General features: G+C 39.8%; 1 protein-coding gene across 2 annotated transcripts in view; it reads left to right on the top strand.

Annotated features, from left to right (window-relative positions):
• The window catches only part of CNDP1 (carnosine dipeptidase 1), a 29,600-nt gene extending 13,382 nt beyond the window's left edge, over positions 1 to 16,218 (top strand). For both annotated transcript variants that reach the window (XM_081953118.1, XM_081953119.1), the window contains 8 exons: positions 3,536 to 3,624; positions 5,469 to 5,669; positions 9,383 to 9,467; positions 10,394 to 10,554; positions 12,014 to 12,178; positions 13,117 to 13,258; positions 13,970 to 14,117; positions 14,532 to 16,218. In XM_081953118.1, coding sequence (XP_081809244.1) covers positions 3,536 to 3,624; positions 5,469 to 5,669; positions 9,383 to 9,467; positions 10,394 to 10,554; positions 12,014 to 12,178; positions 13,117 to 13,258; positions 13,970 to 14,117; positions 14,532 to 14,619 — 1,079 coding nt within the window. In that variant the 3' untranslated portion in view covers positions 14,620 to 16,218. The remainder of the gene's footprint in view (positions 1 to 3,535; positions 3,625 to 5,468; positions 5,670 to 9,382; positions 9,468 to 10,393; positions 10,555 to 12,013; positions 12,179 to 13,116; positions 13,259 to 13,969; positions 14,118 to 14,531) is intronic.
• The last annotated feature ends 411 nt before the right edge of the window (positions 16,219 to 16,629 follow it).

Below are 16,629 nucleotides of genomic sequence, written 5' to 3'. Positions count from 1 at the left end.
TCTATATTATATGACAAATCTTGTAATTTTGACTGAAAGGAGCTCTATTTGCAGGGAATACGTTTTAGGAATAGGCTGGGGGGAAAGACAGAAGAAAACGTGTCTCTTAAACAAAGAGCAGGCAGAGTTATCAATAGAGGATACTGAGTAAATAACTGACGCTCTCTCTATACATACTATCCTTGAGTTGCTGAAGAGTCCATGACATTGAATTTACACTTTTGACAAGGAATGGATATGATATGCAATATTCAGTTAATGCTGGGAAAGAAAATAGCTTTCTACACTTTAGGGGAGGTAGTCATTGCATATTTGAGATTATCTTAGTGCTTTATAGCTGGGATGGGGTGTGGAGATAGTCTTCATATCAACAAGGAGAACAGTTTTTGCAGTACATGGGATATCAGCAACTGTGACAATTTGCTGGTTTTATCAGGATGATGTGAGGGTTGCGCAATATGCTGTTCCTTTTGTATGTGGATCCGATGCCACATAGGCTTGTATCCCAATATGGCTCACTGATTTGAGAGGAAAACTGTTAAGAGAATTACTAAACAGGTATGAAATATTCTTTTTATTTTTCCTACCTTCCCTTATGCCCATAATGAAAATAAAAAATGGGATCTTTTATAATGAGAAATATTATTTTATAGTGACTGAATTTAGAACTATCTAGGCTTTTACTGGATATAAATGAACGATTCTGATTAAAGCAGTTTTTCTCATAGTTGAACACTTTTTTTTTAAACAAAGTTTTATTGGTTTTTTTAACATTTTACAAGGGAAAAAGGTAAAGGAAAGGTTACAAATTTTGGCAGTTGCAAGGTGCGGTAGGTGCCCCCCCCCTCCATACTCATAGTATACATTTACACAAAATTCATTACTAAGTAGTAACATATAGTCAGCATATAAATTCAGTTAGTAATTTCGATCAGTTTATATCAGGTGGATTTTCTTGCTCATTTTTGTGATCTGAGCTTTCTCGGTATTGCCCCATCTCCCCCCGCCGACAGAGTTCTGGCCCCTCCCGTGTCCTGTATGTCTGTTGAAGGATCATCTGGTTTTTCTAGGAGTGCTTTGTTTTTTTCCATAAAGGCTTGCGCCTCAATGGGTGTATTAATTCTAACTCTTGTCTCCTCCCAGAATATTAGCATACCTTTAGGCATCAACCATCTGAACCACACCCCCTTCTGGTATAATTTATTCGCTAATTGCGAATAGCTTTTTCTTTTTCCCCTCACTTTCTTGGGAATCTGTTTCAGAATGGTTATCTCTCTATCTTGGTATGTCAAGGCTTGCCCCCTTTGTGCACTCAGAATTTCATCTCTTGTACTTTTTCTGAGAAATTTAATATGTACCTCCCTGGGTACATTGTGTGTTCTAGCGTAAGCTGAGTTTACTCTATAAACCAGGTCTATTTCCCACCCCATCTGTTGTTTCTCTTTCTGGATGTATTCAGCCAAAATACTTGTCATGATGTCCCTTATATTTTCATCATCTGCCTCCATCACGTTTTGGAATCTAAGGTAAAAATACATTCTCTCAAACTCATAGTTGAACACTTTCTAAGCTTCTAGAAAAAACTATGGCAATCTCAACTGAGACTGAATACAAATATTCTCTTGCAATGAAGCCTTAATATTTTATTGGCTGAAATTATCTTAATGGATTATATCAAGCATGAGCAGTTTATTTTGGCCTAAGGATATGCATGTCTGAGTGGTATGCTGGGAACTATTCTCTTAAAAATGCTTGGGAGCGGCACCAAAATAACCTGAATTGTACTTTAATGCATTAAATGTAGAAATATAATTGTGCCTTTAAATTGTTTCCCTGTTCCGTCATATTACATATTACAATTACCCTTCTATAAATTGAAATCCAGTGTATGCATGTAGTCTGAGTTTTTAAAATGGCCAGTTTGAATCCATTCCTATTATTTTAAATAATTTTCTTCTTCTGCCACATGAAAAATGTACAGTTTAAATATATTTTTCTCTTGCATTTAGCAAAGGCTTTCTTCACATTAAAAGCCAAAAACCAGGGACAACCTTTGCTGTGGTTTTGGGACAGAGGTGGATTGCAACCGGTTCAGCCCGATTCGGCCGAACCGGTAGTGAAATTCAGGCCTGGGTCGCAGAATCGGCAGCGACCCAGGCCTGACATGCCCCTGAACCTGTTCCCTTGCTGCCTCTTGGGTGCTGCCATTTTGAATTTTAGTGACTGCACATGAGCAGTTCACTGTAAATTTTCATTGAACAGCACATGCATACGCAGCACACATCTGGCACATGTGCATGCGGGTTGCAAACCAGCAGTAACTCACCCCTGCTTTGGGATCAAAGGCACTGAATGCACATACAGTCCTGAATCTGTAGGTCCTGCAGAGTGGTGGGATTCAAGTAATTTAACAACCGGTTCTCTGCCCTAATGATTTCTTCCAACAATCAGTTTTCCAAACTGCTCAGAAAGTTAACAACCAGTTCTCCTGAAGTGGTGCGAACTGGCTGAATCCCACCACTGGTCCTGCACCCTTGTTGCATGTAGTATCGTTGTATATGATGGAGAGAAGAAGAGAGCGAAAAGCGCATACTGCCATGTCTGGTGCCACCCATTAACATCATCTGTATTTCAAGAATGCCTGCAGCCTCAAAGAGATCTTAGAAGAGTTCTTTAGAATTGATGGTAGGTCATTCTAAAGCTGCATTTTGGCATTTCTATTTGGAAGCGGACACTAAATGAAAGACACTTTAGGGTAGATGTGAGCTTTGTAACTGGCTGGATCTTCCTTTTAGTAATTTTGTGAGAAGGCAAGTCCTCTCTCGGCACCATTTTGTAAGATGTCCCTTCTCAATGCTCCAAATCTACTGCTCAGCTCAAAGTGGGTATCTGAAAAAAGGATGCAGCTAATGCATACATTGTAATTGGGCAGAGGCATTTTTGAGCAGAGTCACCACTGGAGTATTCAAAAACTGCTGGTGCATATCAGATATTTCTGATATGATACTTCCCCCCCAAAATACAAAGCCATTTGGAATAGGTAGTTCTCTTAAGACTGGTCACTCTACTGGATGGAAGTACAGTTTACTCAGGCACTTTAACTCTCTCAAATTACTTCCACTTCAGTGGTGAAATTCAATTTTTTTTTCTGTGGGCATGGCTTGGTGGGCGTGGTGTGGCTTGCTGAGCGTGGCTTGGTGGGCGTAGAAGGCAAAGGATACTGCAAAATCTCCATTCCCACCCCACTCTGGGGCCAGCCAGAGGTGGCATTTGCCAGTTCTCTGAATTACTCAAAAATTCCGCTACCCGTTCTCCAAACTACTCAAAATTTCTGCTACCAGTTCTCCAGAACCTGCTGGATTTCACCCCTGTTCCAATTAGCAGAAAGCTTCCTCGGTTGACTTTGTACCCACTGACAGAGAGGGAGGGAGGGAGGGAAGGAGAGAATGGGAGACGGAGGGAACAGACACATTTCGTTCTGTTTTTAGCATCACCAGGATTTTCAAATTTTAATATCAGTTTCCTTTATCTTAAGGGAATCTGTATGGGCGTGGAGCAACTGATAACAAAGGACCTGTCTTAGCCTGGATAAATGCTGTGAACGCATTCAAAGCACTAAACATAGTAAGTAAAAGCGTGGCCTTGTAGAAAAAGAACAGTTTTAAATGTTTTCAGCAATATGAAAAAGAGCAATTGGAGAAGGCAGTTTAAATTAGGGAAATATCAAGAAGGAGCGATCCAACAGTCACATAAGAGGCTAAATGCTTATCTGTTCTGGAATTCTTCATCACATTGGAGCCAACCGTAGGCCTCATGGAATATCATGTGCAAAACAAATGCAACTGTTCTCTTGTGTGCTTCTTCCCAAGTAACTGGCATTTTCCTTGGATTCTGAAAGAGCTTTATAGTTAGCCCTTGGTAGCCCATGTTCTATATTGTTGTGTCTAGCTGCTATTATCATTATTTAGATTTGTTATAACCACTTCATTCCAAAAGATTTGGCGTGGCTCACAACATCCAACATAAAACTTAAAAACATAGGTATAACAGCCCAGACAAAAATAGCTATAATAATTAAAAATATATGATATGAGGTTGACTAGCATGTTAACCTAAGGCCTGGGGACAGAGCCAGTTCTTAAGGAACATTTGGAGAGTGCAAATCCTATGTATCTCTGCATGATATTGTCCCAGAGAGCAAGGGCTGCAACAGAAGAAGATATGCTTCCTTTGTCCCATAAGATGACAGCACTTAAGAGGACCCACAGCACATCCAGTCTGCCTGAATTCACTGGATGGGCAAAGGCAATTGGAGATAGGCAGTCCTTCAAATAACCAGGCCCTATGCCACGAAGGGCCTTTTTAGATGACGATCAACTTAAATTGTACTCAGAAGTCAAGTGTAACCAATGCAGCTCGCCTAGCATGGAGTGTATAAAAAGTGCCAGTTATTTCTAAACCGGTGGCCCTCTACACATCTGGTGCCAGTGAATTTCATAGTTCAACTATGCATTGGTTAGAAGTGGAATTTTCTAATTCACATCTTCTTAGATTCTGGAGGATATACCCAGCTGGATGGTCCGAAGATACCTTTCAAAGAAGAAGAGTACGTAGGGCAAAAATCATAATGTAGTCTGGCCCTCCAGTGTTGTTATGAAATAGGAAAGGAAGCACCAAGGAATAATTCAGAATGAGATGGTCAGTTTCTTACACAGTTAATCAAAAATAGGAGAGAGTGAGTTGGGAGTTATTTTTTTCAGTATGTTCGCAAACTCAAGAGGACCAGATTCCATTTAAAGCAGATAAAGTGGTCTCATTCATAAATAGTTGATAGGTCAACAAGCCCTAGAAACATATTCAATTGATATAGCATGTGATCCTGCTTATGAGAGTAATATTCCAGGCTTCTAATTTCCCTTTCTTTCCTCTGTGATTGTGATTTCTCAGAGAGACTAGTCCACAGAGCACTTCCTTTTAGTCAATTATACACCATTCAAGCTTTGGTCTCTCCAGTTAAACTGGGTACGAAATCTGCAGCCCTTAACAACCCAATTTCTAGGGTTGCGTGAATTAGCCAAGAGCTGATTTGTATGTACACTTTGAATAATGAAATCAATTTGACCCCAAATTTTGGTTTGATCTTAAAATGTGTGTGTGTGTGTGTGTGTTTCTTTCTGTGTGTTTCTATGTGTGCATTCAAGAAAGGTTGATTTCAATTTAGTTCAAAGGCACCTGATTTGTTGAGACAAATCATGTTTATTTCTACACCAGAGAACAAAAAATGCTTTATCTCAATGCCACAAAGATCTTTATTGAGGCGAATCACTAAGCTCTTTGTTGAAGCTAATCCAAGCCACATTGCAATGAACTGAACATCAGATTATACATTATAATTCTGTCTGACATTAAATGAAGAGGGTTTTTAAAAAATGTTTATTTAAAAGGAAATGTATTTATTTTTTAACCAGGATTTACCAGTAAACATCAAATTTCTTATTGAAGGCATGGAAGAAGCAGGATCCATTGGACTGGAAAAATTGGTTGAAAAAGAAAATGAAAGATTTTTTTCCAGTGTTGACTATATTTTGATTTCAGATAATACCTGGCTTTCCAGAACAAAACCAGCTCTTACATATGGAGCCAGGGGAAATGCCTACTTTTCAGTGGAGGTAAAAGGGTAAAACCAAAATTATTTGTGACTAAAATATTCTGATTGTATTCTGGGAGAGTTTCTTTCAAGCTGATAAAATGCAAATTTTACTATCTCTAGATTAATTTTCCCAATTTGATGCCCAAAGATAAATTGGATTGCAACAACTATAATTTCACATTTTGAGAAGAATGTTATGATATGTATGGAGAGCAACAGTTTATGGAAGGTTACTATAGAACAACAATTCATATAATTTGAGCTATGTTTAGAAAATAGAATTAAGCTCAAGAAATTTTAGGAGCAACCTGAGAAAGTCTCAGTCAAATTCACAAACTCTCAGTCAAATTCAGAGTGGTAACTGAGGGTACAATAGCAATAGCAGATTTTTATATCGCTGGAGAGGAACTATAATTAGCAATAGCACTTAGAATTATATACCGCTTCACAGTGCTTTACAGCCCTCTCTAAGTGGTTTACAGAGTCAGCATATTGCCTCCAACAATCTGGGTCCTCATTTTACCCACCTCAGAAGGATGGAAGGCTGTGTTAAGTTTGAGCCAGTCAGGATCGAACTCTTGGCAGTGAGCAGAATCAGACTGCAATACTGCATTCTAACCACCACAGCTCACGGCAAAGAGGGGTGACATTCTTTAACTCCACAGAGAAAGGATATGAAAGTAGCTAACTAATAAGTAACAGATGAACTACAGTCCTAAAATCCACCAATCTGATTAGATGAAAAAAGGATAGTTCCTCTGAGTGGAGGAACCCTAAAACCTGGAAGCTGTGAGTGTGTGCTAAGTTATTTATAAACAATACCAGTTTCAAGTTTAACAGTATTTCATAGAAATGTTTACTCCTAGTTTTCTTTATTCTTCAGCAACCCAGTTTAGGGATAAGGCTACTGCTTTTTAACTGTAGTCATCCAGTGGTGGGATTCAAATAATTTGACAACCGGTTCTCTGCCCTAATGATTTATCCCAATAACCAGTTCACCAAACTGCTCAGAAAGTTAATAACCAGTTCTCCTGAAGTGGTGCGAACTGCCTCAATCCCACCACTGCAGTCATTGTTAGGTAATTGGGAACCAGAAATTTATGCTGACTGTTAGATACTTGTTTCAACTATAGTAGTTTCCACCAACGTCCTCTGTTCCGGTGGGAACAGAGGTTTAATCTCATTGGTCGAAGGGTCTGACAGCTCCCTATAAAAGGGCTGCTGTCAGACTCTACCTTCGCTGGATGGTTCCTACTTGTTGTACTTTAATAAAGAGCTGTTGTTGCCTTTAGCCTTGTGTGCCTTTCCATTACCCGATCTAACACTGACTTACTGCAAAGCTTGAGATCTACTATTAGATCTTTTTCCCTACTGCTTCCATACCGGACATCTTCACTTGTATTTCCTTCCACTGTTTCTCATGTGCTTGTTTATCATGCTTGTTTCCTACATTCCATGTAAAGATACCAGGAGCTTATTGAGCTGCCACATTTTATTTTCAGGCTCTTTTAAGACAGATGAAGTGTAAAAAGAACAGCGACTAGCTAAAGATCGCTTTATAATACCTGACAGAAATTTCAAATTGAGCTTCCTTCAATCAGAATCAATGTCTTATCTACCATTCTATACAGGCTACAAAGTAATGATGGACAAATGGAATTCTTGAATTGACAGCTTCCTGTGTTCTTGGCTCATTACAATAGTACAGGGATGGCGAACCTTTTTTGCTTCACGTGCCAAAAGCAGGGGGAGTGCAGGGGGGGGTCGTGCGTGGGCGTGCCACACCCATAATGCTATGCACACAACCACAGTGCATATGCGCGCATGACCAGAGCTCCCCCCCCATTTTTGGCGTGCTTTTTTCGCCGTCCCCAGGCTCCAGAGGCTTTATAGTAGCCTGGGGAGGGTGAAAACAGCCTCCCCCCCCCCCCCCAGAGGACCTCCGGAGGCTTCAGGAGCTTCCCTGAAGCCTCCGGAGCGCAAAAACCCAGCTCTACGGGCAAACTGGAAGTTCAGGAACGTACTTCTGGTTTGCTCGTAGGGCCGGTTTTAGCCTTCCAGAGCCGTCAGGGGCCTCCAGGAGGCTTCTCTGAAGGCTCCGGAGGGCAAAAAATGACCCTATGAGCAACCCGGGACTTTCGGTTTACTCGTAGGGTCGTTTTTTGCCTTCTGCAGCCTTCAGGGAAGCCTCCAGAGGGTGAAAAATGGCCTCAAAAGAAGGCTGAAGTCAGCTGGACAGCCTCGCGTGCCCTGACAAATGGCTCCACGTGCCACCTGTGGCATGCGTGCCATAGGTTCATCATCACGGCAAAAGTAGCTTTTAGCAGCGATTGTAGCTAGCATCCAATGTATAAAACGGGGGTATTTCCTCACTTTCTGTCCTCACATAAACTAGATATAACAAGCCTCCATCCAGGATGGTTTTCCATTCATTCTCTGGAAAATTGAAATCTATTCTAATCTGATGTATGTTTCTTTTGCTGAGAATCCTTAAGCAAGATTTCCATTTCCAAACATTTCTGAATGGATGGTCTCCTTGACTCATAGTCCAGGTAGATGATCTCTTTATCTTAATCTCTAGGAATATACTTCAGAATAGTGTGGTTATTGATTAGTGCTAAACATAGATATATGCATCAGTGGTGGGATTCACTTACCTTTGCTACAGGTTCACAAATGTGAGTGTGCTCGAGTGTTCGCTTCGCTTGCCCGCACCACCTTCTGCACATGCGCTGAAGGTCGCACATTATGTCGGGGCGGGTGGGTGGAGACTCCAGCAGCCACCACTACCGGTTTGCCCAAACCAGTAAGAACCGGCTGAATACCACTTCTGATATGCTTGTTTTTTATTTGTATATACTTTATTTCAGGGGTGGGTTCCTGCCAGTTCTAACCTCTTCTATAGAAGAGGTTCCACAAATCTACCATGCTATTTAGAACCAGTTCCAGCTCCCTCCCCACGCCTGTCTGCACCACACTTGCCCCGCCCACCGCTCACTGATTGGCTGGCTCACCAATCGCCCCACCCGCCTCTAAGAATCCTATCTAAACCTTAAAGTCTGAAAGCTGTCAAGTTTGAACATCCCTGGTTTTTTTTTTCTAAAGGGTTAGGGATGCAAGGGTCTTGTAACTTGCACACTTCAATGCCAGAGTTCCTGAGCCAACATGACTGGAGGAGGAATTCTGGAAGTTGAAGTCCACAAGTCTTAAAACTGTCAAGTTTGAACAACCTTGGGTTTTTTTTTCTAAAGGGTTAGGGGTGCAAGGGTCTTGTAACTTGACAGCTTTAAGACTTGCGTGCTTCAAATGCCAGAGTTTCTGAGTCAACATTTTGGTTGCTAAGCAAGAGCGTTGTTAAGTGAGTTTCACCACATTTTACAAGTTAGCCATACCCACCCAGTCACATGACTGCCAAGCCACTCCCACCTGGTCACATGGCTGGCAAGCCACTCCCACAAAGCAGGCCACACCCACAGAAGAGGTTCTAAAAAAATTTAAACCCACCACTGCTTTATTTACAGACATAAACAACAATTCTGATACAGCAAAGACAATAGAAGATTTAAATGTTGGAGGATTTTTTTCTAATTGAAAGACAAAAACCAAATCATTTTTTTTACAATTAATCTTGGTGCAAGCACCCATAAAACACCAGTACTGTAAATTCAAAATTCATTGAAATGTTGATTTTGTCTGTATGATGATTTAACTTATTGTCTTTATTTAATTTAGGTAGAAGGCGGTGAAAAAGATCTTCATTCAGGAAGTGCAGGTGGCATCATCCATGAGCCCATGTCTGATTTGGTAGCTCTACTTGGTAAAAAAAAAAAGAAAACTATATATTGTTTATATGGAATTGTTAGGTTTTTTTACTGATGGGAGGGGGGTCTTCCATTTCATAGCACCTTACCATGAAAACCAAAAAAGGAGTTGGAAATGCTTAAATGTGTTCTTCTGATGATTTCACAGCATTACCGAGTAGCCTCTTGCAATCCTTCAGAACAGGGATCTCCAAACTTGGCAAATTTAAGACTTGTGGACTTGAAGGGAGTTGAAGTCCACAAGTCTTAAATTTGCCAAGTTTGGAGACCCCCTGCTACAGAAGATTGGGAGGCTGAATTGTGACCAAGTCCCTCAACCATATCACAAGGCAATATAAACACACAGATTTCTGATGTTATATGAAAATATGAGAAACTTGTAAAAGTCTTCCCACTAATGCCAAATGTTGTGATATTTAAGGAGATCTTAACTGCAAGGCTAAAACATAGAAGTGGAATGCTAAGCAAAACATGACATGAGGCTAACTGATGTTATATGGGCTGGTATAATTTGTATAAAAATTAATCGATACATAGATTTAAATTATACAAAATGTAAATTGATTTTGTTTAAATCAATTTGTAAGGCAGAGGTAAACCTACCAGAATACATTACTTTCTATTTTAAAATGGCCCTCCTTTATTTTTTGTCTGCAATCTATATTAGCATAATAATATCTACATTTTTAGTTTCCTCTCTCCTTTAACAGATTAGAGCCAGGCAATATTTTAGTTAGTTTTCATTAAACAGTAAATGCTAATACAATAAAATAATTATTACAATTTGTTTTGGTTGTTGTTGTTTGGAAAATAGCAGGAGGAAGGGATGTTGGATACATTCTCCACCTTGAGTTATTTGTAAAAATAATAAAGACAGGATAGAAATAAATAAATTATTAATAAATAAATTTTGATTCTATAGACAGTCTTGTGAATTCATCTGGACTTATTCTGATCCCTGGAATATATGATGATGTGGCCCCGTTTACAGAAGAGGAGAAAAAGCAGTATGAGTTGATAGAATTTGATGTGGAAGAACATAAATCAAATCTTGGAGTAAAGGAATTCCTTTATGATACCAAGGTATGGTACTTTTAGTGATAAGACACCATTGTTACAAAATTCCCCATTTATAGGGCAAGATTATGCATATCATATTTCCTATTGTAGATTCTGTCCTCTGTTTTCACAAAGGCAGGGAAACAGAATAGATGCAGCTCTTTTTATTAGTTTTATTAGGAATTGTATAAATAAAAACCAAGATTCTTTTTCATTACAATTATTTATAGTTATCTGCTTTCCAAAGATCTGGGTGGAAATTAGGGAAACATCAATTTTATTTCTCTTGTCACACATGGAAATCCTTGTAGCAGGTACTTAAATTAACCTAAGAAGTAATTGTTTAGAAAAGCAACTTTAATAATTATTGCAATCCCATGGAAACATTTTCTTGTCAGCAACTTTCAGATTGTAAAATTAACATTTAAATGACTTAGGCACATAATCTTGGTGTGAGGAAGCAGAATCTCAACTATAACCCCACTGTGGTCATAAAAAGATCCTTCAAACCTAACATTTACACTGGATGGCCTTGCTCCAATGCTGAGTGGAAGTACTCTTCATCCATTCATGAGTTCTGATAAAACTATCTTACCATGACATTGTACCCCATTGCAAATACTTATCTTGCCTCTCTGTCAGTCTAGAGTCCTTTTAAAGATGTTGACTCTGTTTAGAACAAGATAGCCATTCTGTTGTCTCCCAGAGCTGGACACAACTGTCATGTGGTCTTCTTGTGAGGAGCAAATGTCACTTTATATGAGCTCAAGTCCTTTCCTTGCCTGGAGAGGAACTATAATTAGCAATAGCATTTAGACTTATATACTGCTTCACAGTGCTTTACAACACTTTCTAAGTGGTTTACAGAGTCAGCATATTTTCCCCAACACTCTGAGTCTTCATTTTACCCATCTCAGAACGATGGAGGGCTGAGTCAACCTTGAGTCGCTGAGAATCGAACTGCAGAACTGCTGGCAGCTGGCAGTCAGCAGAAGTAAGCTGCAGTACTGCATTCTAACCACTACACCACCATGACTCATAAACAGCCTGTCTATTTGCTGCCTCTTTATTCTGCTGTTGTTGGTTCTGTTTTTTATAAGGAAGCCATCTTCAGTTTATTTCTCCCTTGAGAACTGACCATTCCTAGTTCTCCAAAGATCAAGGGAGGGACAAGGGAAACATATTCAAACATGCAGGATTCTATTCCTATAACCTTATAATAAACATAGAATTAACATCAGCAATTTTGCTTTCCTAGTCTAATCTATGTTAGATAGTTAAGGTATGCTTAATATTATCACCTATTTATGATTGGGTGTTAAACTTGATTTTAGTTAGATGTGAGCAGTCCCTGAAAAACCAATGGAATTGGAGCAATATTAAAAAAATATTCTGAAAGAGATATCATTGCTCACTACTGTAGCTTTACTGAATACACTCTGGTTAAAGTTTTCTATTTCGCTTTGTTCATTCTCTTTTACAGGAGAAAATACTCTCACATATGTGGCGCCTGCCATCTCTCTCTATTCATGGGATAGAGGGAGCTTTTTACGAACCAGGTATCAAAACTGTTATACCATCAAAAGTCATAGGAAAGTTTTCTATCCGGCAAGTCCCCCATATGGACCTGTCTAAAGTGGAACACCAGGTAATATTTTCCTGAAACCTTGTGTGACTCTCAGCATACTGTATCTTAGATGATTTGTTATTGATCTTTAGCATAATTCTGAGTGGCTTAGTCTGACATAGTTTTGGTACCAAGCTTCTTTTTCATAATGAGGTATGAAAAATGAGCAGCTAAGCCAAACATTGAATTAAGTGCAAGAGATCTTGAGATCAGGATTCTGTCGTCCTATTCGGTTATTCCATTCTCGTGTTATAGTAGTATAAGCTGTGAACAGTTTGGTGTTAATGGGCCAAGAAGACTGATGGAAAACTGACTTCCTAGATAAAATTCAGCTGCATGCCTGATTGTTTTTGGTTCCTTGACTACTTAACATTGCAGTCTTTTTCTAATGGCTTGCCAGTTTTTAATAGCAGGGCTCTGGATAACAAGATAACAAGAATGATGTGACGCGATTTGGTGTAGCTGCAAAATTCAGATCCCAATATTGTTTGATCACCAAGGGACACATCTCTTGCCCAAATCACCTCTCTCTTCCTCAGATTGTTCAGTTGTAGCCATGGGAGGGAACTAAACTGCTTGCAGCCCAGATTCTGAGTGCGAAAAATCCTGACACTGGCATAGGCTGAAGACGCTCTAGAAGAGGCTCCAACTTGAAGAAAATTAAAGAAAAGCAGACATCTCAGCAGGAAATTGAAGATGAGGCATGGAGGGTTACTGTGGCAGGACCATCTGTGGATGGGGATGATAATCAAGCCCCATCTCTTTTTATGTCCTTTGATTGGAGAGTTGTGACTATCATCTTGATTTGGTTGATACTTCTCCTCCCACCAATTTGCTAGCCTAGCTCATTCATTCAGTTAGAGGTTTTCTGTTTTGAGCCGTACACAATAGAAGTAACAGTTTAAAAGACCATTTTAAAAACAACAACAACCCTGAAAATAATTTATTTCTTTTTTTAGGTGAAAAAACATTTAGAAGATGTATTCTCTAATAGAAGAAGTCCAAATAAATTGACCGTGTCTATGCTAATGGGTGCAGTGCCTTGGATTGCTAATATTAACGATCCTCAGTATACAGCTGCTAGAAAGGCAATCATAAAAGGTTTGTAGTATTTTAGGCATTGCAATTTGTGTTTTGCATGTAGGACAATCAGCAAAGACCAAACATTTATGTAATACTTGTGGGTTTAAAGTTCTAGAGAAGTGGAAATAGAAAATTGTCAGATACAGAAAGAAGCTATGGTTCAGTTACACAATACCTTTGTTATATGTTTCAAATACCACATCTGTATGTTGCATCATAAGCACTTTTGAAGGGATTTCAAAAATAGATGATAGAAGTCAAGCAGGACAAGGGATAAAAAGTAACCATTCAAGCTTTTTCCCATGTCTTTTCAAACTTAAGCACAGCAGGGAACATTGGAATTGCTCCATTAGTTTATATGGAATAGCAATAGCACTTAAACTTATATACTGCTTCGCGGTGCTTTACGGCCCTCTCTAAGTGGTTTACAGAGTCAGCATATTGCCCCTCAAAATCTGGGTCCTCATTTTACCCACCTCAGAAGGATGGAAGATTGAGTCAACCTTGAGCCGGTGAGAACCGAATTGTCGAACTGCTGTAGCCAGCGGTCAGCAGAAGTAGCCTGCAGTACTGTATTCTGACCACTGCGCCATCAATGACTCATACTTAAGCATCTTTGGATGTTTAGCAACATATGCTTTACCAGTAATTATATCTTGTTTTATTTTTACATTTTGCCACCACAAAAAAATACTTCAGGAATATATTTTCTCCTTTTCTATGTTTTAGTGTTTAATCAGGATCCAGATATGATTCGGGATGGATCAACAATTCCAATTGCCAGGGTGCTCCAGAATATAACAAGGAAGAGTGTGATGATGCTTCCAATTGGTGCAATGGATGATGGGGAACATTCCCAGAAAGAGAAAATAAGCAGGTTCAAACATTTTAATTAATTTCATATGTTAGCATAAAGGAATTTGCTCCATTTCCTCATTTATATTTCAGTCAATGGTGAGAGGATGATTATGGAAGGAGATCATCATTTCTCTGTCCTCCATTTTTGCATGTCTCATTTCATAATTTATAGAGGTCTTAGCTTATTTACAAAATTTGATTCATGTTTTGTGTTAAGCTAGTACTTGTTTTAACTATGATGTGTTTTGATGAATGATTTAATCTGTTTGAGACATAATATTAAGCAAAAAACTATTATTTACTAAACAAAATGTGTAGGTTCAAACATCAAACTCAGCCTACAGCCTAGCTGTTTAGAACTTCAAAGCAACAAAACACCTTTAACTTTTTGATTGCTTGACAATTGTTTTTCTTTCCTTTCTTTCATGATCAGATTTAACTATATCAATGGAACGAAGATGTTTGCCTCCTTTTTACTGGAGATTTCAAAACTTCAGGCTTCCAAGTGGAAACAGTCATGATGGCCGATAAAACTGCAGTCTTATTGTTTTCATTTATGTCTTATGCATGGCTGCAGTTCCCAATGCATATGGTGATGCTGTATGAATTCTTCCAGAAATATATTTTCAGACTTACAAATTTTTATGACATGTAGCTAAGTATTTCTTTCTCATTTGCTTTTTGTCCCTTAAATGTATGTATTTCAGTAAGAGAAAGTTGGATTCACACATTATATTATTTGTTGAATGAGCCAGTGGATGAGTTCATATAAACCCAAGGATGGGCACCTTGCAAGCTATATATAGTGCCTTGTGTGATCCATAAGCATCCACCAAAATTTGGGGCAAGATGGTTGAAAAATTAGCAGCAATTAAAAAAAATTAAAATGACAAATAATGTTTGGAATGGGATCACAAAGATTCTAGCAGACGAAACAGCTAGTTCGGTGACCATATGCCCAAGTGTTCTGATGCTCAGTTCTCTATTTGTATTTTTAAAAACATTTATGAATTCAGCACCATGGCAAGGCTAAATCAAGGTGCATATAAATATTATCAATGTTATTCAATATTCAGACTACTGTTCTGCTAGCACATTTATCTCCCATGTGGAGAGTACAAGTATTCCCAAGTACAATAGCTTATTAGAGTCTGTCTGAAATGATCTATTAGATTATATCCATTGCATTTATTTTTAGTTTGAGCTCAATTATTTTCTAATCAATATTGCTACAATAATAGATTTTAATTCTGTCACAATATTGTGTTGAGTGAACTGTACCAAAAGTTATGTCAGCAATACCAGTGAAATGGCTTCCTTGCTTATGGTAAATACTAAGTCATTTTATGAGAGCAGTGCTCACATGGTTAGGATACTGGGTTGATGATCAGCAAGCCCATGTTTGAGACCCAAGTGCTGCTGTTTGGTGGGGTGAGCTCCCATCATTCGTTCCAGCTCCTGCCAATCGAATTGTTCGAAGCAAGCAATTGTGAGTTGATAGATAGGTGCCACTTTGGTGGGCATATTAGCAGGGACATGAAAGGAGCCCCTAACTGGGCATTCCGCAGGCAAAGCTAATCACCAGTTAATCACAAGCTGTCATTGGCTAATCATTTCAACCCGGAAGTGCTTTTACGGCTTGCGAAATGAATACAATGACAAGCCATTTTAAGAACTTCGGAGTAGCTTTGAAAAGTCATTATAACATTGATTTTGTTTTAAAAAAGGTAAACCCAAAAGCCTTACACCTGAGCAATATCTTTAATAAGCCAAGCTGAATGTTACAAAATTGTATGCAAACATCTGAGGTAATTGAGGTAAAGTCTATTACAGTGATGGCAAACCTTTTTTGGCTCGCGTGCCACAAGTGGGGGGAGCGCAGGGGGGTCGAGTGTGGGCGTGCCACACCCATAATGCAACATGTGACCCCCCCAGTGCGCATGCGTGCACAACGCGCAACCCCCCCATTTTTACATGTTTTTTTTGCCCTCCCCAGGCTCCAGGGGCTTTATAGGAGCCTGGGGAGGGCAAAAAGAGCCTCCCCCGATCCCCGGAGGCCCTCCGGAGGCTTCAGGGACTGTCGGAGGCTTCCCTGAAGCCTTTGGAGCGCTTAAAACCACCCTCCGAGCAAACCGGAAGTGACTTCCGGGTTGCTCCAAGGGTCGTTTTAAGCGCTCCGAAGGCATCAGGGAAGCCTCGGACGGTCCCTGAAGCCTTCGAGCGCTTAAAACCACCCTCTGAGCAAACCGGAAGTGACTTCCGGGTTGCTCGGAGGGTCGTTTTAAGCGCTCCGAAGGCATCAGGGAAGCCTCAGACGGTCCCTGAAGCCTTCGGAGCGCTTAAAACGACCCTCCGAGCAAACTGGAAGTGATTTCCGGTTGCTCGGAGGGTCGTTTTAAGCGCTCCAAAGGCATCAGGGAAGCCTTGGACGGTCCCTGAAGCCTTCGGAACGCTTAAAACGACCCTCTGGGGGGGGAGGCTCTTTTCGCCCTCCCCAGGCTCCTATAAAGCCTCTGGAGCCTGGGGAAGGC

This window comes from Natrix helvetica (genome assembly GCF_964273705.1).
Source record: "Natrix helvetica genome assembly, chromosome: 4".
Lineage (NCBI taxonomy): Eukaryota > Metazoa > Chordata > Lepidosauria > Squamata > Natricidae > Natrix > Natrix helvetica.
The sequence above is the reverse complement of the archived record's forward strand: the minus strand, read 5'-3'. Positions and strand labels throughout refer to the sequence as shown.